General features: G+C 44.1%; 1 protein-coding gene across 3 annotated transcripts; it reads left to right on the top strand.

Annotated features, from left to right (window-relative positions):
- The first annotated feature begins 1,185 nt into the window (after positions 1-1,185).
- LOC119848938 (keratin, type I cytoskeletal 14-like) lies at positions 1,186-26,278 on the top strand. Of its 3 annotated transcripts, none has more exons than XM_038385372.2 (8): positions 1,186-1,777; positions 3,198-3,280; positions 4,041-4,197; positions 4,715-4,876; positions 4,985-5,110; positions 5,212-5,432; positions 6,069-6,100; positions 6,392-6,737. In XM_038385372.2, exons 1-8 carry the CDS (start codon positions 1,259-1,261, stop codon positions 6,487-6,489), a joined length of 1,398 nt encoding a protein of 465 aa, XP_038241300.1. In that variant the 5' UTR covers positions 1,186-1,258; the 3' UTR covers positions 6,490-6,737. The 3 variants fall into 3 exon arrangements, with proteins under 3 accessions (XP_038241300.1, XP_043359439.1, XP_038241297.1); XM_043503504.1 differs by lacking the exons at positions 6,069-6,100; positions 6,392-6,737 and adding exons at positions 25,179-25,228; positions 25,955-26,261 and having other exon boundaries at positions 1,204-1,777; XM_038385369.2 differs by lacking the exons at positions 1,186-1,777; positions 3,198-3,280; positions 4,041-4,197; ... (3 more) ...; positions 6,069-6,100; positions 6,392-6,737 and adding exons at positions 16,502-17,117; positions 20,713-20,795; positions 21,125-21,281; ... (3 more) ...; positions 25,179-25,228; positions 25,955-26,278.

Raw genomic sequence — 26,278 nt, 5'->3', positions numbered from 1 at the left:
ACCTTAGAGACTAACAAATTTATTAGAGCATAAGCTTTCGTGAGCTACAGCTCACTTCATCGGATGCATTTGCACAGATCTTAGAGTGGCTCACGAAAGCTTATGCTCTAATAAATTTGTTAGTCTCTAAGGTGTCACCGGTACTCCTTTTCTTTTTGCGAATACAGACTAACACGGCTGCTACTCTGAAAAAAGAAAATCTGGTCACACACCGCCCAAAGGAACAGTATGCAATGTGGCCTGGGAGCTCAAATCTAATGTATCAATTTAATATACAGTACATCAGTGGTTCTCAGACTTTTGTACTGGTGACCCCTTTCACACAGCAAGCCTCTGAGTGCAACCCCCTTAAACATTAAAAACACTTTTTTATATATTTAACACCATTATAAATGCTGGAGGCAAAGAGGGGTTTGGGATGGAGGCTGACAGTTCGCGACCCCCGCTGTAATAACCTCACGACCCCCTGAGGGGTCCTGACCCCCTTTTTGAGAACCCCTGCAGTATATTCTCTAACAGGGGACTAGATTCTGCCTTAGCAGGGCAATGGACTGGCATTCTTAGATGTTTTTCAAATCCATTCTATGATCCTAGCCAACATCAATACACAGATAGAAATTACCAGTGGAAACAGTCTGTGGAGCTACAGTATTTTTGCCCTGCAGGGCTCAGAGAAGCTGCTTGGTCTGTACCTGTCCCATGGATAAAGGACCTGATTGGAAGCCCTCCAATTGACTTCAGTGGGCTTGGGATCCAGTCCAAAGGATTTGTTCCCACAGACCTCTCACATCAGCACCTTTTGCAAACAGATTTGTAAATATTTTTATTTAATTTAAGATGGATTCACAAACTGCTGGGTGGAGCCTGAATGTCTCTGTGTCACCTGTGTAACAGTGTAAAGGTATGCTAAAATGTGGCCTTGAGCAATGAGCCTGTTTCCCTGAATCGCACCTCACCCTTTCTTTGGGAACAAAAAGGAAACATAAAGACACCCTGGGTGAGCTAAACAGTTTCTAGTGAAATGTGACAAAAGCATGAACACATCAAGGAGAAAAATGATGACTCTGTAAATTGGCTCAGACTTTAAGGGTGATGAAAACCCTGGGGAATGTAAGAGAAAAGAGGACCTAGCAGTGGCAACGCCCCCTATTGTGGGTATAAAAGTTGCTCAGAGTCAGGGAAGCTAGCAGCACTCTCCTTCTTTCACAACTGAGCTGGGTGACTCTCTTGGGCTTTAGATCCTCAGCTACCTTTCACCATGACCACCAGCGTCAGGCAATATTCCTCATCTACATCCCTAAAGGGGTTAGGTGGGTTAGGTGGATTAGGAGGTGGCTCCTCACGGGTTTCCTCAGTGCATCTTGGAGGTCCCTACAGAGCGCCAAGTATCCATGGGGGATCGGGTGGCTTTTCTGTCTCCTCTTCTAGGTATGTCTCTGGAGTAGGAAGTAGCCTGGGTGGTGGCTATGGGGTGGGCTACAGTAGTAGCTTTGGAGGTGGCTATGGGGGTGGCCTTGGAGGTGGCTGTGGGGGCGGCCTTGGTGGTGGCTTTGGGGGTGGCTTTGGAGGTGGTGATGGCATTCTCCCTGCGGGTGAGAAGGAAACAATGCAGAACCTGAACGACCGCCTGGCTACCTACCTGGACAAGGTGCGTGCTCTGGAGGAGGCCAATTCTGATCTGGAGATTAAGATCAAGGAGTGGTATAAGAAGCAGGGACCTGGTCCTGACCGTGACTACAGTCCATATTACAGGACAATTGAAGACCTGAGGAGCAAGGTATGACACTATTGTTAAAAAGGTCTGATGTGTCTTGTTTGAGACTCTTCATTAAACTGGCACAGGGGCACTGAATAATAATTCTGTAACTAAAAGCTGGCAATAAAAGGCAACCCAGTTGTCACCTGTGCCAGATATCAAGGAAGGGGATTTAGTAATTTATCAACTTCAATTTTTTAATTACATTCCTCCAGAAAGACCAAATGGTGTATTTCTTAGGATTTGACTGTATGAAACAGACATAAGAGGCAGTAAAGAAACAGCAGAGTCTTATCAACACTGGCCTGTGCTGATAATATAGTACAGCTTGAATACTCTATAAACAAACTAATCTCTAGGTAATGCAAAGCAGGGTAGACTTAGTATTATTGTATATGAACAGAATCAAAGAACTTGCAAACTCCTCTCTATTGCTTTAGCTCTTTAGTACTAAGCTGAGTGCAGAGGATTAAAAAGGAAAAGGTGGAAGGCTGATAAATTCCACTGCCTTCTTCCAGGAATGATCAATGCAAGGCCTGACTTCTTTCATAATCTCAAAATCTGGAGCATTTGGAGCAATTTTTCTCCATTCTGATTTGGTTTCCTGGCTTCACATCTTGAGAGGAAAGCCCTAGAATTGATTTTTCCCCTCCTACTGTCATTATTGATCACTTACAAACTGTCATTAGTAAACATAAGGGAATCGGAGGCAAGCAGAAGCAGAAAGCCTCAGCCATGCAGGGGCAGGAGCAACTAGAAACATTATTCCCTGGGGATGGATTATCTGTATCTAAGTTTGTATTACAAAAATCAGATATAATGAGCATCTGCTCACTACACTTTGTTCAGCTTCTGCAACGATCCTCATCATAGGAGTGAGTTAGTGTGAATGAGCTCCATTACAGAACAAATGGACACAGGCTTTGCCATACAAGAGCACACTATGGGTCCACGCGTACTGCCTGTGGCAGTCACCAATACCTGATGTTTCCGAGGATGGCTAGTCTCCCCTCCCCCTCCAATATTCCTGCTATGACAATTGCACACAACAGTATATGGGGGAGGGGGGAGGAGGAGGGAAAGAAGGTTGGTTCTTTCTTGACCCATGTGGGATCAGCAAATGCCCTGAAGCATGAGACCGAGGGCCCTTATCAGGCCTTGCACATACTCAGATATTATCATGCTGCCTTTTGCAATTCGTCCTGAGGGATCAGCAGGAAAGGGAGGCCGCAGTACAGGCAGACACTGCTCAGTCTAACTCAGCACTCAGCACTGTTGCATTTCTCCATAGTACAGCTCGGTAAATCCCTCTACAGGAAATTCAGTGCTGCTCCTGGCCCATCCCTAACATTTACCCCTGCTTGGATCCCACAATCAGCCTACAACATGAAGAGCTTTTGAGGCTTCTTTCCCACTTGCTCTTTTGCTCTCTTTCCCCCAGATCCTTGCTGCCACTGTTGACAATGCCAGCCTCCTCTTGCAGATCGACAATGCTAGGCTGACGGCTGATGACTTCCGAACCAAGTGAGTGCTGCTCTCCCTGGGAGTCGGATCCGTATGGGGATCCTTTTGTGCATGTCAAGCTTCCTCACATGTGTCATGACTGGAAAAGAGGGAGAGTTCCTTTCTAAGAGGGAGCTTCCTATTCATTTCCAATGAGACAACTGACACAATGAGGAAAAATCACTGGCAACCAAGGCATTTAAAATAAATGTGCATTTTGCAAAGCAAATAGGGACTAAAATCTTGGGAAATGTCTTGCTTCCAGTAGAACCTATCTTATTTTATTTAGTTTGCATGTAGCACTTGATCTAATTTATATATCACTCAAAACACATAGGTGTGGGGCAATGGTGCTACCAGTAATTTAATGAAGGTGAGTTACACATCTAAACAGAAGCACACACCTCAGGGCTCAATATAGAATATGCCCAAAGCTGCCAAGTAAAGTTACTAGTCTTAGCAGAGACTTGAGCAACCAGCGCTGTTCCACTCATTGGACACTGCACCTCACTCATTGTGTCCCTCATGCACCCAACCACCCACACAGCACAGAGAGTTATAAGACATTGAAAGGATGACAGCAGTATGGGGACAAAAAAGGGGTGACAACTCCATAGTAGCAGCCGTGTTAGTCTGTATCCGCAGAAAGAACAGGAGGACTTGTGGTACCTTAGAGACTAAAAAATTTATTTGAGCATAAGCTTTTGTGGGCTACAGCCCACTTCATCCGATGCATAGACTGGAACATATAACTCGGTATATGTGCTTTTTGTGCTTGAAGGTTTGAGACGGAGCTGGCCCTGCGCATGAGTGTTGAGGCTGACATCAATGGCCTGCGTAGAGTCCTGGACGAGCTGACCCTGGCCAGAGCTGACTTGGAGATGCAGATCGAAAACCTGAAGGAGGAGCTGGCTTATCTCAAGAAGAATCATGAAGAGGTGAGGATGAAACCAAGCACAAAGGAGGGGTTTTATAAGAGGTAGTTAAGGTACAATGAATATCAAGCCAATCAGCAGGGCTATTTCCAAGCATTAGGGTTGTTGGGAGGGCATTTGGGGATAAAGAAGTGGGGAATATTCATTCTGGACAGCAACATGTCCTCTGTAGGCCCCAGGTCAGACTCATGCACCACTTATCATTTCAGTAGCTTCCATTGGGGCCAAGCCAGTATCTACAGCAACCTGCTTCCCAGGCTGCGGATCCACCCGTTGTTTGGGATTTAGTCTCTGAATACAGGCAACTGAATCCCCAAATGGAGATTTCTTAGGAAATTATTTTTATTATTTTACTTGTTGTTGACAGTTAGGGTCACAGTTCCAAGGTGCTGAACAAACACACAGTAAGAGATGGTCTCTTGTCTAAAAAGCCACAAAGTAGGAAAACCTCCTCAGATGCACTGCAGTGGGTCTGTATAGTTAAGATGCGGATGAACATAGCGTGTCTCTCTTGTCACAGGAAATGAATGTACTACGGAGCCAGCTGGGTGGAGAGATCACTGTGGAGATGGACGCCGCTCCTGGGGTTGACCTGACCAAGATCCTGGCTGACATGAGAGAGCAGTATGAGAGCTTGGCAGAGAAGAACCGTAAAGAGGCCGAGCAGTGGTTCTTCACCAAGGTGCGCAATGCCTGAATGAAGAGAAGCATTTTCCTGACACCCATGGGTGGGGGCAGAGCTTTACACACATCATTCGTGCAGTAACTAGATTGTTTCCCCTTGTTCCAGACAGAAGAGCTGAACCGAGAAGTAGCCATGAACACGGAACAGTTGCAGAGCGGCAAGTCGGAGATCACGGAACTAAGACGCACCGTCCAGGGCCTGGAGATAGAGCTGCAGTCCCAGTTCAGCATGGTACGTGCCTCTGGCTTCCCAGAGAGACACACACAAGGGCAGGCACAGAGATGAGTGAGCCCCTCACTGAATTCTTTTCCCTCTACTCTCTCCATTCCCAGAAAGCCGCTCTGGAAGGCACCTTGGCAGAGACAGAAGGCCGCTATGGTGCCCAGTTGGCACAACTCCAGGCCCTGATCACTAGCGTGGAGGAGCAGCTGGCCGAGCTCCGATGCGACATGGAGCGCCAGAATCATGAGTACAAGATTCTCGTGGACGTCAAGACGCGCCTGGAGCAAGAGATTGCCACGTACCGCCGCCTGCTGGAGGGCGAGGATACCCAGTACGTAAAGGGAGTCGATTAGATAGAGTGCCATGGGTCAGAGCTGGCTAATAATGACACAGCTAAACAGCTGAATAATCTGTGTCCCTAGATGCTCATTTAAATAAATAATCCAGATTCCTAGGTAGTTGTGAAGAAGACCCATAAGTGATGGTTCAATGGTTTATCCCATTACCATCCCCAGTGAGAACCCTGTCCTGGGAGGTATTTATTGTCTGAATTATGGAGTGTAACATAACATTTGGAGAGGCAGCATTGTCTAGTAGCTATGTGAAAACTCTAGCTTTCGGGGCTTTTGGGGTCTATTCCTGGCTTCTTCAGCGACTGCATGACCCTGGGAAAGTAGCTAATAACACTAATGAACCTCATAGGAGGATTGACAGGCTAATATAATGTGTCTAAATCCCTTCACACCCTAAAAATCCTTCCAAGATCAAATGTTCTGCTCAAACCTTTACTCTAGACAATTTCAAGGAGAGGACATTGGGGACCTGCAAGTTGACATAATGAAATTAATCAGACTTGTGTCAAAATATTTATTTCTCCCCATAAGAGGCCTGGACCTTTGTTATCTCACTGAGCCCTCTCCTCTGGGGTCTATATTTCTAATTTTCTTTCTTTTTTCTCCTATTGTAGCATTGCCTCCCAGTACGCTGCAGCAAAAGAAGGTAGGAATTTGTCTTATCTGAAGTAATGATCACACATTTCTGCATCACATCCTTAGCAAGCTTCTTTCCATAGGATCTCATTCATTAGTGGGTGCAAAACTGGAATGACCTGGAATGATTCCTTTGAAATATTGAAGATATTATTAAGAAAAGTATTTGTGTAAAATGGAAAACAGGATACGCATTTATGACACTCAATTCTGCAGATACACTAGCTAGGATAAAAATTCCAAAGGCTGATCAGATCCTTAGGACAGCTGATAGTTTCTTCTATCTCTTTCTCTCTTGTAGTGTCCACGACCACTCGACAAGTCCGTACAATTATTGAGGAAGTCCAAGATGGAAAGGTGATTTCTTCCCGGGAGCAGGTCCATCATTCCACCCGTTAAGACTACACAACACTCCACAGACCCCAGTCCTGAGCACCTTGGATGCATCAATATAGAGATTGTCACAGAAAAGGAAAGAAAACTCCAGTCCATGTTCTGTAGATGTAACACTGTCACCGAGGCTGTGGAGGACTGGGCTCAGTTAGTGTGTTCCTTCCCTTTTCATTCTGCCTCTGTTTCCCTCACCCTTGTCTGAGTGCTATCCTGTGCTCTTCCCATAAATGTCAAATAAAACTTACCTTCTCATTCATGCAAACTAGAGTCTTGTCTTGGTTGTTCTAGGGGACTGACGACACAGGCTCTCTAAGGGGAGATTGGTGCTGTTTGCTAGAGCTTCCATCAGCATTCGTGGGCAGCTAGAAGAAGGAATTGTTCAGATGGTCATTACAAGGCACTGTACACTAGATCACTGAGTGACTTGAATTAATACATCAGGACTAAATATTAAGGCAAAGAACTAGTGGCTTTATTGATCACATCCAACTTGGCTGAAATTCTGCAATTAAACTGTATAAACAATGTCAGATATTCTGCCCTAAGTTGCAATGGTCTCAAAATGTGAAATCTGAGACAGACTTCTCAGGAACTGTCCCAATTTGGTTGTTTCAGAGTCCTGCTCAGGGACACAAGTGGCTGTTCCACAGAGGAACGTAAGAGATGGGGCTTCATCAGCTCCCTGAGTCTGAGCCAAGGTGTGTGGTGCACAGTGAAAGAAAATGACTCACAAACACCATCATAATAGCTCCCTGCCACCTGTCAGCCACACACCTCTCTACCGGCACTGGCTGTTACACAGCTCACAACACTCAGTGGTAAAATTAACTTGTGCTGCACATGTGTTAACGATACCATTGGCTGACCTCGTCCTCGGTAATATAATTTCAGTTTCATTCAGTGCGACTTTCCTGGCAACTGTCCACGTGTTTCCAAAGGGTCAGAAAAAGGCAGACCCCTCAGATAGCTGTCAGGGGGTGTGTAAGCTGCTCAGGATAAGCTTATTACATGCTGTGTTTGGGATTTGATCCTGTGTCCATTTGTCATTACCACCCATTCCTGATGCAGCAGTACACTCATACACTCCATCTTGACTGGCAGGACCGACAGTTCCTGGAAGACAATTTCAGCTATCAGGGTACGTCTGCACCGCAATCAGGAGTGTAACTGCAGCACATGTAGACATACCTGAGATGCTTTAACTTCGCTAGCTCCAGCCTTCATAGCCATGAAGCCACAGTGGCACAGACTGCTCTGCAGGCTGCCACCCAAGTAATTACCCAGGGCCTCAGGCGGGCTTGTCCATCACAGCCTTTGGTATGTCACTGCCTGAGCTAGCGAGGTTCAAGCTAGCTCAGGTGTGCCTGCATGTGCTGCAATTACACAACCTGATTGCAGTGTACGTCTACCTTCAGTCGTGGCTAGGTTCTGCCACCCTTCCTCCCTTTGAGTAGCACCTGGCTCCATATGCAGTGCTGTTGGACATCAACAGGATGATCCTGAGTAAGCTATTACTGAACATGTGTGAAGCTGGCAGAATCTGGTCCTCCTATTTTAAGCCCCTGTTTTTAGGGACCTTGCCCTGATTTAACCTGGCTAAGCTCTGGTATAGCTAGAGAAAGCTCTGGTTCTCCCTGAAAAGGAGGAAAGGAGCCTTTCTGTTCTCTCTCTGGTTCAGAATCCCAGAACTTACATGACCCATCATCATTCCATTCAGATTCTATTCAGGTACATTATAAACATGAGCCCTGAATGTAGGGTTATGATCAGCAAAATTACTCTGTAAGATTAGCATTCTGTTACTGAATGCATTTGTGAATTTATATAGCATCATTGACGTGCCTGGCATTTTACAGGAGGAAAACAAATGGACAAGATTCCTCTTCTAAAGCATGTGTCTTTGGAGTTCTGTCTGCTCAGTTCTTCAACTGAAGGCAGGAAACTTGCCTTTGTATTTTTCTCTTGTAAATGCCACGTACACCCACAATGCTATAAGACTTTTTGTTGAAAGAACAAATCAAACAATTAAAGAACTAGAAGAAAGAATTAAAATTATTTCAAACATAACTCGAGATGTTCAGGTTCAGATTCTCTGGTGTGTCTACTGGGCCATCAGTGAGACGGTTAGGGGTTCCTCTTTCTCAGGCTGCTTGTACACTGGCCATAGCTGCACAGCTAATAGTATTCCAAAAGTAACATGTGAGAGCTGGGGATATCCAGATGGGGGAACCATGGATCCTTACACAGCCCCTACACCTGTGCTGCAGGGGGATTAGCAAAACCTCCAGCTACACTGGCTCTGTTCTAGCCGCAGACTCGCCTACTGCAGGAGCATCCGTGCATGAAAGAGAGAGGTTATAAACCACACATTGGTTTAATAACACAATTAACCCCATACCTCTACTAGCTTTCTGATGTTCTTTGGATTTGTGTTCCTTAGCTAAAGTACAGACGGGCGAATTACTATAAACTTCAGTGACAAGGTTAGTAGGATTGCTTCATATATGATTCTTGCTCTCTGCAACTGCCAAGCAAATCAGGCCTTATGGTCATTTAGATCTTATACCATTCTGGATGATTTACCTTACACATTTTCTGTGTTGTCACTACATTCAGCTGGGATGATGCAGGAAGTTTCTGGTTCTTTTTCTCTTTTCATGTTTCTGGCATCAAGTGCGGGAGAGAATCTGGACTTCAAAATTATAGGCCTTGCCTCGCATCTTGTGTTGTCATTTACACCTGGTCAAAGGGAATGTAAACTGCCACCACATTGCAATGGTAGGATTTGACACTCACTTTGTACCCATGTTGTACCTATGGATATGAGTATTGTGATGGGGCAAGGCCAGATGGCTATGAAAATAGTGGGAGATAGATATATTAGTTCCAGGCTAAACAAATCCCTGGTACCAGGTTAAGTGAAATGGAAGCTGCTTCAGGTCAATTAAGACACCTGGGGCCAATTAAGAACTTTCCAGAAGGCAGGGAAAATGCTAGGTTGATTGGGACACCTGAAGCCAATCAGGGGCTGGCTGAAACTAGTTAAAAGCCTCCCAGTTAGTTAGGTGGGTGGGCATATCAGGAGCTGTGGGGAAGAAGTTGTGCGGTTGGAGAGGCTGAGTAGTACACACCATATCAGGCACAAGGAAGGAGGCCCTGAGGTAAGGGTGAAGTGGAGCTTGAGGAAGTGAGGGCTGCTGTGGGGGAAGTAGCCCAGGGAATTGTACATGTCATGTTTCTAAAAGGTCAGTTACCATAGCTGATACTATTAGGGTCCCTGGGCTGGAGCCCGGAGTAGAGGGTGGGCCTGGGCTCCCGCCCTGCACCTTTGCTCCCTGTTTAATCACTGAGACTGGGAGACAACAGAGACTGTGCAAGAAAGGATAACTTCTCCTCACCTCACTCGCTGGCTTATGATGAAAATGGCTCAGTAGACTGTGACTCTTGTCTCTAGAGAGAGAAGGGTTACGTGCAGGGTCACAATGAGCCTCTGAGGCTAGCAAAATCTGTCAGGAAACGCGGGACCCATGGAGGCAAGGACAGAGCTTTGTCACAGTATCCATAGATGTCATAGATTTTACGGCCAGAAGGGATCTCTTGAAATGTCAGGTTCATCTCCTCCTATCTCACCTGATGCTTGTACAAAGCTGCTTCAGTAAATTATAAGCACATGAAAGCTTTTGTGCCATCATTTTCTCTGATATATCTAGAATTAGCTGTAATGTAATAGTAGGAAATATTCCAAACACACATCCCACCCCATTCTCACTCATCAGTTCCATCCCCTTTCCTGTAAAGTGCTCCAGCCCAGGTGGGATGGAGCCAGAGTGGATAAAAATAAATTATTTTAAAAAAATAATTAAAAATTGGATTTTTTTTATTTAAATTGGATTTTTTATTTAAATTGAACTTTTTTGATAAAATGCTTTTTGAGGGAAAATCCTATCTAAAGATTGTTTTAATTAAGATACATTATAGCTCAAAGATATCTCATCATGGAATAGGGATTACACATTCTAATTCTATAGTATGAAACAATATATTCATGTAATATTTAAGAAAAGTTTTGTAAATGAGTTCCAATAGTTCATGGATTAGGGACCCCATTTTACGGGGTTCCACAGGCTTCTGTATAGATTATTTAGGTTAATCTTTCTATCTACCTAATGGGACTCAGTGCTCAGTCTAGAAGATACCATCAGAGATGCTTAGTTTTGCAGTTCTCAAACTGTGGATTAGTGTCTCCAGAGGTAACATGTTTGTTAACAGCAAAAATGTTTTTAAATAAATAAATAATATATAGAGATGAGAAATAACAGACCTCAACTCTATTGTCCCTCTGCAAATTTGTGTACACAGAGACAATCCCTTACCTCTCTCGAAAACTGCAAAGTTTCAAAAAGTTCAATGAATAGAAGATTGTTGGCAGTGGAATAGATCTGGACAAGGAGAAGTCTGGAGATAAATGTGAGAAGCGAGGGACATATGCTTGTTTTGTTAAAATATTATATGTTTGCTGTTGAAGAGAAAAATCCAGAATACTTAATATTGTTGTTTTAGTTAAATAAAACAATTTAAATGTCTGTCTGGTGATGTTCTCCTCCTAATACAGCATGGCAAGAAAATCCTCCAACTATTAATGATTAATCTATTGAATTGGAGATAGTTCACCTCCCAGTGACTTCATAAATATCTGCTTCAATTACCTTTGGTAAATGAAATAACTAAACAATCATTCATTTTCTGATATAGCTGTAAAATTAATCTGAAAAGTTTTCAAAATAAATCACTCTTTAAAAATGTGTAATATGTACCTTCTAAGAATGAAACCTACATCTATATAGGTTCTATAGCCATATAAATAAGAAGAAAACTAAGAAAGAAAAACTGGGGCTGCTTAACACTGAGGATGGAGTGGAGGTTAAAGATAATCTAGGCATGGCCCAATATGTAAACAAATACTTTGCCTCAGTCTTTAATAAGGCTAAAGAGGATCTTGGGGATAATGGTAGCATGACAAATGGGAATGAGGATATAGAGGTAGATATTACCATATCTGAGGTAGAAGCAAAACTGAAACAGCTTAATGGGACTAAATCGGGGGGCCCAGATAATCTTCATCCAAGAATATTAAAGGAATTGGCACCTGAAATTGCAAGCCCATTAGTAAGAATTTTTAATGAATCTGTAAACTCAGGAGTAGTACCGAATGATTGGAGAATTGCTAATATAGTTCCTATTTTTAAGAAAGGGAAAAAAAGTGATCCAGGTAACTACAGGCCAGTTAGTTTGACATCTGTAGTATGCAAGGTCCTGGAAAAAATTTTGAAGGAGAAATTAGTTAAGGACATTGAAGTCAATGGTAAATGGGACAAAATACAACATGGTTTTACAAAAGGTAGATCGTGCCAAACCAACCTAATCTCCTTTTTTGAAAAAGTAACAGATTTTTTAGATAAAGGAAATGCAGTCGATCAAATTTACCTAGATTTCAGCAAGGCATTTGATACCGTGCCACATGGGGAATTATTAGTTAAATTGGAGAAGATGGGGATCAATATGAACATCAAAAGGTGGATAAGGAATTGGTTAAAGGGGAGACTGCAACGGGTCCTACTGAAAGGCGAACTGTCAGGTTGGAGGGAGGTTACCAGTGGAGTTCCTCAGGGATCGGTTTTGGGACCAATCTTATTTAATCTTTTTATTACTGACCTTGGCACAAAAAGTGGGAGTGTGCTAATAAAGTTTGCAGATGATACAAAGCTGGGAGGTATTGCCAATTCAGAGAAGGATCGGGATATTATACAGGAGGATCTGGATTACCTTGTAAACTGGAGTAATAGTAATAGGATGGAATTTAATAGTGAGAAGAGTAAGGTTATGCATTTAGGGATTAATAACAAGAATTTTAGTTATAAGTTGGGGACGCATCAATTAGAAATAACGGAAGAGGAGAAGGACCTTGGAGTATTGGTTGATCATAGGATGACTATGAGCTGCCAATGTGATATGGCTGTGAAAAAAGCTAATGCGGTTTTGGGATGCATCAGGAGAGGCATTTCCAGTAGGGATAAGGAGGTTTCAGTACCGTTATACAAGGCACTAGTGAGACCTCACCTAGAATATTGTGTGCAGTTCTGGTCTCCCATGTTTAAAAAGGATGAATTCTAACTGGAGCAGGTACAGAGAAGGGCTACTAGGATGATCCGAGGAATGGAGACTTAAGGAGCTTGGCTTGTTTAGCCTAACTAAAAGAAGGTTGAGGGGAGATATGATTGCTCTCTATAAATATATCAGAGGGATAAATACAGGAGAGGGAGAGGAATTATTTAAGCTCAGCACCAATGTGGACACAAGAACAAATGGGTATAAACTGGCCACCAGGAAGTTTAGACTTGAAATCAGATGAAGGTTTTTAACCATCAGAGGAGTGAAGTTTTGGAATAGCCTTCCAAGGGAAGCAGTGGGGGCAAAAGATCTATCTGGTTTTAAGATTCTACTTGATAAGTTTATGGAGGAGATGGTACGATGGGATAATGGGATTTTGGTAAGTAATTGATCTTTAAATATTCAGGATAAATAGGCCAAATCCCCTGAGATGGGATATTAGATGGATGGGATCTGAGTTACTATAGAAAATTCTTTCCTGGGTATCTGGCTGGTGAATCTTGCCCATATGCTCAGGGTTTAGCTGATTGCCATATTTGGGGTCGAGAAGAAATTTTCCTCCAGGGCAGATTGGAGACGCCCTGGAAGTTTTTTGCCTTCCTCTGTAGCATGGGGCCTGGTTGACTTGAGGGAGGCTTCTCTGCTCCTTGAAGTCTTTGAACCATGATTTAAGGACTTCAATAGCTCAGACATGGGTGAGGTTTTTCATAGGAGTGGGTGGGTGAGATTCTGTGGCCTGCGCTGTGCAGGAGATTGGACTAGATGATCAGAATGGTCCCTTCTGACCTTAGTATCTATGAATCTATGAATCTATCTTTGAGTTGTGAAAATATGTACTAAGGTTATAACAACCAACAAGAATGCACTTTTATGTAGAAAACCCATGATTAAATCGAGTCTTCCTGACTAGTGATTTAAATCAAATCCACCCTAGATGGACCTGAGCAATCCAAGCCTGCTCAGAAATATACATCTGTTGCTTGTGGGACATAGTCTCTTTCCCCTTCTGTGGCAATTGATCTAAAGAACATAATTTCTAGCTTTGGGGAAGGGGATTGTTAGGGCCTGTCTAGGAAGACAGTAAAGTGGTTGACATGGTACAACATGTGAAGAAATATGCTTTCCTCCACACCCTGGAACATTATTAAATAGTGCCACTAAGATCTGTGCCTGAGGGTTTTCAGTCTGGTAGGGAGTTTAGTATTGAGAATGGAGACAGCAGAACTTGACCTTATTCAGCCCTAAAAAGAAAAGGAGGACTTGTGGCACCTTAGAGACTAACAAGTTTATTTGAGCATAAGTTTTCGTGAGCGACAGGTCACTTCATCGGATGCATTCAGTGGAAAATACAGTGGGGAGACTTATATACACAGAGAACATGAAACAATGGGTATTACCATACACACTCTAACCAGAGTGATCACTTGGTAAATAGCTCACCTTAAGTGATCACTCTGGTTGTTAGTCTCTAAGGTGCCACAAGTCCTCCTTTTCTTTTTGTGAATACAGACTAACACAGCTGCTACTCTGAAACTTATTCAGCCCTGCAATTTTATGAGCCCCTTGGCTCTTCACAGGCAGTTAGCATCTCTTCAGCAGTTGGGTTTACATTGGGTGTGTATATCACTCAGAGGGTGTGCTCAGGACACGAAGCCACAAGGGAAATTTCTGACAACATCTGATTAACTTTTTCATTAGCTTAATGATACAGAACTGTGTTGTTCTGAGCATTATTCTTAATCCCCAATTCTTAAACCCAATAACCGGTCCCCAGGCCATTCAGGTTGTTTTTTACACTGAATTGTCCTCTTTCTTGGAGAGCTCCATAATTTCTAAAGTTCTTCCATCTAATAGTCATGCCCTGGCTTTTTAAAAATGACTTGGGGGATCGCAGTCTAGTTCTTAGTGGCAGATGTTGACATCACAAAATCAATGACTGCATCCAACACTAACTGGGCCCCTTACTGGCTGCCTCAGCAGAGAGGCCAAGTATTGAATTGGCCAGGGGGCTGAAGTCCCCTCTCACCTCTACAGGAGATCATCTGGGATGAGGTGAAGGTACATTGGCAGGGAGCATTGTGGAGGAAGCCTGCACGTTTGCTGCCAGTTGTGTCTGTTCTGTGGATACACAGAAGACTTGCAAAAAGAAAAGGAGTACTTGTGGCACCTTAGAGACTAACAAATTTATTAGAGCATAAGCTTTCGTGAGCTACAGCTCACTTCATCGGATGCATCCGATGAAGTGAGCTGTAGCTCACGAAAGCTTATGCTCTAATAAATTTGTTAGTCTCTAAGGTGCCACAAGTACTCCTTTTCTTTTTGCGAATACAGACTAACACGGCTGCTACTCTGAAACCTGTCATTATACAGAAGACTTGGGTTCAGTGCTGTCTGCCATGCATCTTTCACCAACACCATATTCACAAAATTAAAGACACACATTAGAGCAGGGGTTCTCACAACAATTTGGTGGCCTCAGAGTGTGACCACCAACTCTTGCTGGTGGCCACTCAGACAATTTTTCCTAAAATACTTAATGAACTTTAGGAAAAACAAATAAATATGCACATGTATATGTCCAAATCATAGTAATTTATTTATGTAGGGTTTTTTTGCAGACTCAATAATAAAAATAACCTACAGTTGTCTCTATTCTTTACTGGACCTAAATAGAATAGAAACACAAATCAGGTGCTTTGCATGTTCTTATCTTTTGTTGTTGTTGTTGTTTCTTTTGCTTTTTTGGATGCATTTTTTAGACTTGCTAGCTATTAAGTCTGCTTCTATGAAAAGTGATATTTGTATGTTTGTTAATATCACTTTTCATAGCAGCAGACTTGTTAGCTAGCATAGAGGCAGTGAAAAGTGATATTAACAAATATACAAATATCACTTTTCACAGCAGACCTACTCAGCCTTGGCAAATCGGGGAACAAATTAAGAGTTGGATGGGGAAGTGGCTAGAGAGGCAGCAGGGGTAATGAGTGGTGTGGTAAGACTGGGGATGGAGTGGTGCAGCTGAGGGCTGGAACCCACTGCTGAGTAGCCAAAGCCCGGAGCCCAAAGCCTCACGCTCAGAGCCCATGGCAAACGCCTGCTGCCGCACGGCCGGAGCCTGCCACTTGTCACATGAGGGCTGAAGCCAGAAGCCTGAGCCCCACTACCTCGGGAAGGTGGGGAACTCACACTGGCTGTCTGCTCCCCTGGTGTTTGTGGCTCCAAAGGGGGGCAAGGCCCAACCCCTTCTGGCAGCCCCAGAGGAGGGGCCACTTCTTTGTGCCCCCGCCCCGCAAATCACCACCCAGGAGGCTGTGGCTGCAAGAAAAGCCTCTGGTGGCCAGGGTGACCACTTTTGAGAAATGCTGTGTTAAAGGTTTTATATAAGGTTCTTCCCTAAAACAGCAACAATCACAACAGATTTACTAAGCACACAGTAATTACTGGGAATGGTAGTACCCTGTAACACCCAAGAAAGAAAGAAAGAAAGAAAGAAAAGAAAAAGATTTACTTCACAGAAATGCACTGGAGGAGTCTGAATAGCTCTGTCTCACATTCAACAGTGTAAAACAATGTGAAAATGTAGCCTGGAGCAATGAGCCTCCCACTCTGAATCACACCTGACTGTACATTTGGAAACAAGAAGAAACATAAAAACACTCCTCGTGAGGTAAAGTGTTTCTAGTGGAATGTGACAAAAGCATGAACAGATCAAGGAGAAAAATGATGATTCTGGAAGTTGGCTCAGACTTCAAGGGTGATGAAAACCCTGGGGAATGTGAGAGAGAAAAGGATCTAGCAGTGGTAACACCCCCTATTGTGGGTATAAAAGTTTCTTAGAGTCAGGGAAGCTAGCAGCACTCTCCTTCTTTCACAGCTGAGCTGGGTGACTCTCTTGGGCATTAGATCCTCAGCTACCTTTCACTATGACCACCAGTGTCAGGCAATATTCCTCGTCTACATCCCTAAAGGGGTTAGGTGGGGTAGGTGGATTAGGAGGTGGCTCCTCACGGGTTTCCTCAGTGCATCTTGGAGGTCCCTACAGAGCCCCAAGTATCCATGGGGGATCGGGTGGCTTTTCTGTCTCCTCCTCTAGATATGTCTCTGGAGTAGGAAGTAGCCTGGGTGGTGGCTTTGGGGGGGGCTACAGTAGTAGCTTTGGAGGTGGCTATGGGGGTAGCCTTGGAGGTGGCCTTGGTGGTGGCTATGGTGGTGGCTTTGGGGGTGGCCTTGGGGGTGGCCTTGGGGGTGGCTTTGGGGGTGGTGATGGCATTCTCCCTGCGGGTGAGAAGGAAACAATGCAGAACCTGAACGACCGCCTGGCTACCTACCTGGACAAGGTGCGTGCTCTGGAGGAGGCCAATTCTGATCTGGAGATTAAGATCAAGGAGTGGTATAAGAAGCAGGGACCCGGTCCTGACCGTGACTACAGCCCATATTACAGGACAATTGAAGACCTGAGGAGCAAGGTATGACACTATTGTTAAAAAAAGTTTGATGTCTCTTGTCTGATTTTCTTTACTACAGATTGCCTTGTATCTAAAATCTGAATACAGAGGGATTAACTGATTACAGGCAACAGGTATAATAAGGGCTTCATAGAAATCCTGTGCCCAGACACAAATGAAGGAGATTTAGCAATTTAGGCCTTGTCTACGCTGGCACTTTACAGCGCTGCAACTTTCTCACTCAGGGGTGTGAAAAAACACTGAGCGCTGCAAGTTTCAGTGCTGTAAAGCACCAGTGTAGACAGTGCCCCAACGCTGGGAGCTGCACCCCTCATGGAGGTGGTTTTTTATAGCACTGGGAGAGCTCTCTCCCAGTGCTGGTGCCGTAGCAGCACTTTAACGTTGCTAGTGAAGACATGCCCTTACACTCACCCGTGATTTAATGATATTCCTTCAGAAGGAGCAGAACTGCATTTCCTATCAAATGGTTTATAACAGGGAAACAGACTTTAGGGCAGGAAAATAGCAGCAGAAGCCTACTGGTTCGTGTTCATTAGCTGTTACGTCTTGGGTGCTGCAGCAACATTAGAAGGCAGCGGGCTGCAGCAGCAATAATGCTGGTAGGATTATACACAAATGGCTAAGTACCAGATATTACTTATGCTCCAAGTATGTGCTTCTTCTGCCAGATGTTTAGCTCATCAGAAGGCTGTGAGCTCTCAGGGCAGGGACGTGTTATCTGTTTGGCACCGTTCACCTACTGAAGGACACTTTGTGAACATACAGATGCTAAGATGGGCATAATGATTATAATTATCACTTCTAACCTGTTACTAGGCTGAATTTAGTGGTTAAAAAAGAGACCAAATCAAATGATAACAAGGATGTGAAACCTTTGCAATTCCAGAATGGCTGATACAAGATCTAACATTTTCCATATGCTCAAAACTAGGAGGATTCAGAATAATTTGGGCCTGATTTTGATCTCTTACACCCAGTATAGGTCAGGAGTAACTTCACTCAAGTCAGTGAGAGCGGAACCAGTCCTGGTGTCTTCATTCTAATTCATTTTTGTGTCTCAGTATTTGCACAGTAAGGCCTCATGAAAAGCCCGAGGGATGCCCTCATTGCAGCATCAATGTTCACGCCACTCACTGGTTACATGTGTCATTTGCTTTCATTTTATTTTACATTCCTTTCAGTAGGCTAGATTGTGACATCCTTACTCAGTCAAAGCTCATTGAACACAGAGTCACTGGGAGTCATTGGGAGTGTCTCCTGAGTAAGGATGCAGTAAATGCAACATTTGTCTCACTGTCACTATCTTCTTCGTACAAAGCATCAGCAGTGAATGTCAGCAAAGTATCAGGGTGCAGAAACTGAGACTCTCAGTGAGGCAGGTGAATCAGACTTCGAGCTAATAATACTCCCATGCTATTTTCTTTTCTTCATTTTGGCTCCACTTTGCTAGCTTTACTTAGAATTCCAGGTTTAGTTTTCCTCTCCCTGGAGCTTCGGGATAAGTTATTAAAGGGCGCTCAGGCACAGGGAGATTTTCTGCTCAGAGAATTCCCCTCCGCTTCTGCCCCTTCCTCATGCTCGAGAGTGTGACTGATAGCAATGAAAGTCCTGGAGCAAGAGAATCAATTATTATTATTACTTATTATTTGTATTCCTGTTGTGCCTAGAAGTCTTAGCCACAGAGAGTCAAACCCATGCCAAACCTGAAAACTCTTTCAGAGAGGTTTTTTAAGTGAACCAGAACTGAAAACCTCTCCGTTGCATTGAACCCAAACTGAACCCCAACCCCCCCGAACGAGTAACTGCTTCAAAATAACAGGTTCAGTAATCAGGTGCTCAGAGATGTCTTTTGGGGGTGCTGAGGAAGGGTCTCTCTCTGATTTTAAGAGAGAGAGGCAGGGACCACACTTCCCAGGAAGCCATTGGAGGAGATGACACGAGAGGAGTAAGTGGAGGGAAACTACAACTCCCAGAACAACTCCCTCCCCTCTCCGTCTCCTCCTGCTTATTGCTGAGTGCATGTTCCTTCCTGCTACAGAAGTCAGCGAAGAAAGAGCATTTTCTGGACTGAATTTCATTTTGTCACCTCAGTGATCAAATATGATGGACAGAGTTCTGGAAGATGTTGTACTAGTGCGTGCAAATAATTTGTTAAACATTTCTTTCACTGTAAAATATTTTAATCATTGTTCTCTTTTGCTAGGAGTTACAGAGCAAGCATAAGAGTGTGTGATGTTAATCTGCAGGAAATGTATTTGAACTGGTTCATACATGTTCAAATGATTGAATTAGTTACTGATCCATCATTCGAAGTTAGTGTCTGAATCGAACAGTTATGAAGTATTGATGAACCTGAACTGAAACTGAACCCAAATTTTTAATGGTTTGACTCCCTGCTCAGCCATTGACCACGACCCCATTGTTCATAGGCGCTGTACAAACAGAACGTAAAGAGAGTTCCTGCCCCAGAGAGCATACAATCTAAGTATAAGACAAGCGATAACAGGTGGATACAGACAGACCAATGGGGGATTACAAGGAAACAATGAGAATATAGGTTGGCATGACGTACAGTGGTCTCGGCACACCAACAGCCTAACCATTTGCTACAGGCTTTATCATATTAGATCTGACCAGGGGTCAACTGAGTCTCATATGCTGTTTCCTGTATGACCAATACCTGATGATTCAGAGGAAGGCAAGCCTTCCCCCTCCATAATACACACAACGCTGTAGGTGGGGGGGAAATCTTTCCTGACCTCTGTAAGTTACTGTCATATGTCCTGAAGCATGAGATCTGAGCACCCTCACCTTAGCATGTAGCTGCAAACATTAGTCTTTAAATTATCCAGCTCTTTTTAAAATCCAGCTAAAATATTTGAAGTTGGAGAAACTATATGGGATGACAGGTTTCAGAGTAGCAGCCGTGTTAGTCTGTATCCGCAAAAAGAAAAGGAGGACTTGTGGCACCTTAGAGACTAACAAATTTATTTGAGCATAAGCTTTCATGAGCTACAGCTCACTTCATTGGATGCATCTGATGAAGTGAGCTGTAGCTCACGAAAGCTTATGCTCAAATAAATTTGTTAGTCTCTAAGGTGCCACAAGTCCTCCTTTTCTTTATATGGGATGAGATAATGCTTGCTCACTACCTTTCTTTCAAGTGAGCACTTCTCAGTTCCCAAAATGAATACTCAGTCTTATAGGCATGCAGATGATACAGAGATATATACAAAATAAGTATCTAGAGAGACACATATAGGGAGCCTGATTCTCAGTTACACTAAGCTCATTTTATACCATGTAAAGAGGCCTTAAAGTGGGTGTAAATTATATTTGCACACACTTTGGAGCCTGTTTACATGACTAGAGCAGTGCAAAGGGCCCTTAGTACAAATGAGAATTTGGTCCATACCAGCTTGTCTCATATCTCCAAAGTTATGCAGATTCTACCATATAGGAGTGGAAAGTCAGTGCTGCTCCTGGCCCTTCTCCTAAACATTAATTTCTCTTTGCATCCCTCAATTAATCAACAATATGCAATTTTTGAAACTTCTTTTTCACTCCCTCTTATCTCCTCTTTTCTTTTCCCCAGATCCTTGCTGCCACTATCGACAATGCCAACATTGTCTTACAGATTGACAATGCCAGGCTGGCAGCCGATGACTTCAGAACCAAGTAAGACCACGGCTCGTTGGAGCTCTGATGAGAAGGGAAATGTGTAAAAAAGCCATTCTGCTTGAGGATCTCTGTTGTTTATTGCATTTGAAGATGCTTCCCATGTTCCTATGTTATGTGGTGACTGGAAAAGGGAACGGGGGAGTCTGTGTCAAGGGTGATCTTCATTTTAGCTTCCATGAATTTGGAAGAAACCTTGGAAACACTGAAGAAAACTCTGTTAACAAAAATGCCATTCAAAAATATATGAAACTTGGGGAGGAAAAGGGAGTGAAAAATCGGTATCAGCTGGATGTGCCTGAGATTTTCATCTTTTTTAACACTTGAAGGTTTGAGACGGAGCTGGCCCTTCGCATGAGTGTTGAGGCTGACATCAATGGCCTGCGTAGAGTCCTGGATGAGCTGACCCTGGCCAGAGCTGACCTGGAGATGCAGATTGAAAACCTGAAGGAGGAGCTGGCTTACCTCAAGAAAAACCATGAGGAGGTGAGGACGAAACAAGGCACAAAAGAGGGACCTATAAATTGTAGCTAATGCACAATGGAATCCACACAGGCCAATCAGTAGAATCATAGAATAGAATCATAGAATATCAGGGTTGGAAGGGACCCCAGAAGGTCATCTAGTCCAACCCCCTGCTCAAAGCAGGACCAAGTCCCAGTTAAATCATCCCAGCCAGGGCCTTGTCAAGCCTGACCTTAAAAACCTCTAAGGAAGGAGATTCTACCACCTCCCTAGGTAACGCATTCCAGTGTTTCACCACCCTCTTAGTGAAAAAGTTTTTCCTAATATCCAATCTAAACCTCCCCCATTGCAACTTGAGACCATTACTCCTCGTTCTGTCATCTGCTACCATTGAGAACAGTCTAGAGCCATCCTCTTTGAAACCCCCTTTCAGGTAGTTGAAAGCAGCTATCAAATCCCCCCTCATTCTTCTCTTCTGCAGACTAAACAATCCCAGCTCCCTCAGCCTCTCCTCATAAGTCATGTGCTCTAGACCCCTAATCATTTTTGTTGCCCTTCGCTGTACTCTTTCCAATTTATCCACATCCTTCCTGTAGTGTGGGGCCCAAAACTGGACACAGTACTCCAGATGAGGCCTCACCAGTGTCGAATAGAGGGGAACGATCACGTCCCTCGATCTGCTCGCTATGCCCCTACTTATACATCCCAAAATGCCATTGGCCTTCTTGGCAACAAGGGCACACTGCTGACTCATATCCAGCTTCTCGTCCACTGTCACCCCTAGGTCCTTTTCCGCAGAACTGCTGCCGAGCCATTCGGTCCCTAGTCTGTAGCGGTGCATTGGATTCTTCCATCCTAAGTGCAGGACCCTGCACTTATCCTTATTGAACCTCATTAGATTTCTTTTGGCCCAATCCTCCAATTTGTCTAGGTCCTTCTGTATCCTATCCCTCCCCTCCAGCGTATCTACCACTCCTCCCAGTTTAGTATCATCCGCAAATTTGCTGAGAGTGCAATCCACACCATCCTCCAGATCATTTATGAAGATATTGAACAAAACGGGCCCCAGGACCGACCCCTGGGGCACTCCACTTGACACCGGCTGCCAACTAGACATGGAGCCATTGATCACTACCCGTTGAGCCCGACAATCTAGCCAGCTTTCTACCCACCTTATAGTGCATTCATCCAGCCCATACTTCCTTAACTTGCTGACAAGAATGCTGTGGGAGACCGTGTCAAAAGCTTTGCTAAAGTCAAGAAACAATACATCCACTGCTTTCCCTTCATCCACAGAACCAGTAATCTCATCATAAAAGGCGATTAGATTAGTCAGGCATGACCTTCCCTTGGTGAATCCATGCTGACTGTTCCTGATCACTTTCCTCTCCTCTAAGTGCTTCAGGATTGATTCTTTGAGGACCTGCTCCATGATTTTTCCAGGGACTGAGGTGAGGCTGACCGGCCTGTAGTTCCCAGGATCCTCCTTCTTCCCTTTTTTAAAGATGGGCACTACATTAGCCTTTTTCCAGTCATCCGGGACTTCCCCCGTTCGCCACGAGTTTTCAAAGATAATGGCCAAGGGCTCTGCAATCACAGCCGCCAATTCCTTCAGCACTCTCGGATGCAATTCGTCCGGCCCCATGGACTTGTGCACGTCCAGCTTTTCTAAATAGTCCCTAACCACCTCTATCTCTACAGAGGGCTGGCCATCTCTTCCCCGTTTTGTGTTGCCCAGCACAGCAGTCTGGGAGCTGACCTTGTTAGTGAAAACAGAGGCAAAAAAAGCATTGAGTACATTAGCTTTTTCCACATCCTCTGTCACTAGCTTGCCTCCCTCATTCAGTAAGGGGCCCACACTTTCCTTGGCTTTCTTCTTGTTGCCAACATACCTGAAGAAACCCTTCTTGTTACTCTTGACATCTCTTGCTAGCTGCAGCTCCAGGTGCGATTTGGCCCTCCTGATATCTTTCCTACATGCCCGAGCAATATTTTTATACTCTTCCCTGGTCATATGTCCAACCTTCCACTTCTTGTAAGCTTCTTTTTTATGTTTAAGATCCGCTAAGATTTCACCATTAAGCCAAGCTGGTCGCCTGCCATATTTACTATTCTTTCGACTCAACAGTAGGAACAGTTCTGAGATTTGCAGTTGTTGGGAAGAGATATGGGCAGGTAAAGAATAATAGACTCTGAACATATATTCTGTAGGTACCAGGTAAATTACATCCACTGCTTTCGATTCAGGTAGTTTCTACTGGAGCCAAGTCATTGGCTATAGGAACAGAACCTTAAGTTGATTACTAGGTTGCGAAGCCACCTGATCCTTGGGATTTTATTAGCCAAACAGAAACAATTGAAACCCCCACAGGATTTTTGTTAGGTCTCTATGCAGGGTGCAAGTGGGAAAACCTCCTCAGATGCACTGCAGTGGGTCTGTATAGTTAAGATGCGGATGAACATAGCGTGTCTCTCTTGTCACAGGAAATGAATGTACTACGGAGCCAGCTGGGTGGAGAGATCACTGTGGAGATGGACGCCGCTCCTGGGGTTGACCTGACCAAGATCCTGGCTGACATGAGAGAGCAGTATGAGAGCTTGGCAGAGAAGAACCGTAAAGAGGCCGAGCAGTGGTTCTTCACCAAGGTGCGCAATGCCTGAATGAAGAGAAGCACTTTCCTGACACTCATGGGTGGGGGCAGAGCTTTACACACATCATTCGTGCAGTAACTAGATTGTTTCCCCTTGTTCCAGACAGAAGAGCTGAACCGAGAAGTAGCCATGAACACGGAACAGTTGCAGAGCGGCAAGTCGGAGATCACGGAACTAAGACGCACCGTCCAGGGCCTGGAGATAGAGCTGCAGTCCCAGTTCAGCATGGTACGTGCCTCTGGCTTCCCAGAGAGACACACACAAGGGCAGGCACAGAGATGAGTGAGCCCCTCACTGAATTCTTTTCCCTCTACTCTCTCCATTCCCAGAAAGCCGCTCTGGAAGGCACCTTGGCAGAGACAGAAGGCCGCTATGGTGCCCAGTTGGCACAACTCCAGGCCCTGATCACTAGCGTGGAGGAGCAGCTGGCCGAGCTCCGATGCGACATGGAGCGCCAGAATCATGAGTACAAGATTCTCGTGGATGTCAAGACGCGCCTGGAGCAAGAGATTGCCACGTACCGCCGCCTGCTGGAGGGCGAGGATACCCAGTACGTAAAGGGAGTCGATTAGATAGAGTGCCATGGGGCAGAGCTGGCTAATAATGACACAGCTAAACAGCTGAATAACCTGTATTCCTAGAGGCTCATTTTGAAATACATAGTTAAGATCCATCAATATGAAGGCGAATAAGTGATGGCTCAATGGCTTATCCCACATTACCATCCTCAGTGAGAACTCTGTCCTGGGAAGTATTCATTCTCTGAACTATGGAGTGCTCCCTTTGCAGTACTGTGGTTAGAGCATGGGACTGGGAATTAGAAGAATTGGTTTCTTTTCTGGGCTCTGGTGCTAACTCATTGAGCATGCTTAATAGTTAATTGAGTTCTCTAGCCCTTAGCTTTCCCATCTGTAAAAGGGTGTAAATAACATTACTATTGTGCCTCGTAGGAGGGCTGAGAGAATTATTTGATAGATCTATAAAGTGATCTGAGATGCTTTGATCTTTTTGAAAGGGTTTTCTCCTAGGGTTATAATACTAGACAATTTCAGGGAGACTCAGGCTGTTGCAGAAAGTGAAAAGCAAGGTCAAGTCAGAACGAATATTGTCAGGTGTCATTCTAAATAAGCAATTCACATTTTTGGGGTCTACAATTTTTTATCATCAGTGACCTTGCTGCCTCTCCTCCACCACTGAATACAGACCATGGGATTCCGAAGACGTGTTCATGTTTCTAATTTGCCCTTATTATTTTTCCCCTTGTAGCATTGCTTCCCAGTACTCGGCAGCTCTGTCCTCGCAGTCTGGGAGAGACGGTAAGGATGTACCTTATCTGAAGTGTAACTTGTTCACATTTGTAACAGGCAACTTTGCAGAGTACAAGCTAATCAGTTAACAAATTGTGCAACCTGATTACTAACAAAGTATTTAGTCTGTGGAGAATGGGTGAAGGGGACAGGAATAGAAAATCCCCAAATGACCATTGTCCTTAGAAGCAGAAAAGACTTGGGGTAAAGGGTCTAACTGAGTTGTCAGGTAGAGCTGTATGAAACCCATTGCTTTGGGTTCATGAAGAAAAGCGAGGTTGGCTCGGGAGCAGCAGATAATGTTCACATGAATTCAATCTTGTCTTGAATTATTTTGAATTCCGTGTTTGGAGAAATCTGAAAAATCAAATATCTAAATCTTCAAATGGTAACCTAATTTTGTTCAGTTGGGATCAAGTGTGAAAATCCATCACTAGAATCTGGAGATGGAGGTACTACTCAAATATGAGATCAAAATTATATGCAAATAACTCAATCTTCACTTGGAAGGTCTGCAAATCATGGTGAACTTTGCTATGAATCCAGGTTGAGATTTTGCTTTCTCTTTACTTGTTTAGGTGATTGATACAAGTTAACTGTTGGAATCACGTTTTTTCCTTTCTCCTCTCAGCCAATGAAGGATTTTTTTAAACAGTATATTCAAGATGCCCAGGGAACATACATAATATCTTCTCTATGCTCCAAATAACTGTTTTTCTCTCTTCTTCTTTGAAGTAATCTCATCCAGTCGTCAAGTCCGCACGATTGTTGAGGAGGTCCAAGATGGAAAGGTGGTCTCTTCCCGTGAGCAGCTTCAGCTTTCCACCCGCTAATAGTACAGAGCAATGGATCCCGGTCCCAAGGCTGGAGCCACTCAGAAACAATAAAGAAGAGATTCACTGAATGATCCAGTCGCTGTATCTGACTGGGCCATGGGGAATACTCAGCTCAGTTTGTGCATTCTTTCCCTTCTCAGTGTCTTGCATTCTCCTTCACCTATCTTTGAGTGCCACACTGAACGCTGCAAATGTCTAATAAACCTATTCTTCTCATTCATGC

The sequence above is a fragment of the Dermochelys coriacea genome, chromosome 27, assembly GCF_009764565.3.
Source record: "Dermochelys coriacea isolate rDerCor1 chromosome 27, rDerCor1.pri.v4, whole genome shotgun sequence".
Classification (NCBI taxonomy): Eukaryota; Metazoa; Chordata; order Testudines; family Dermochelyidae; genus Dermochelys; species Dermochelys coriacea.
Note: the sequence above shows the minus strand (reverse complement) of the source record. Positions and strands in the feature narration are given on the sequence as shown.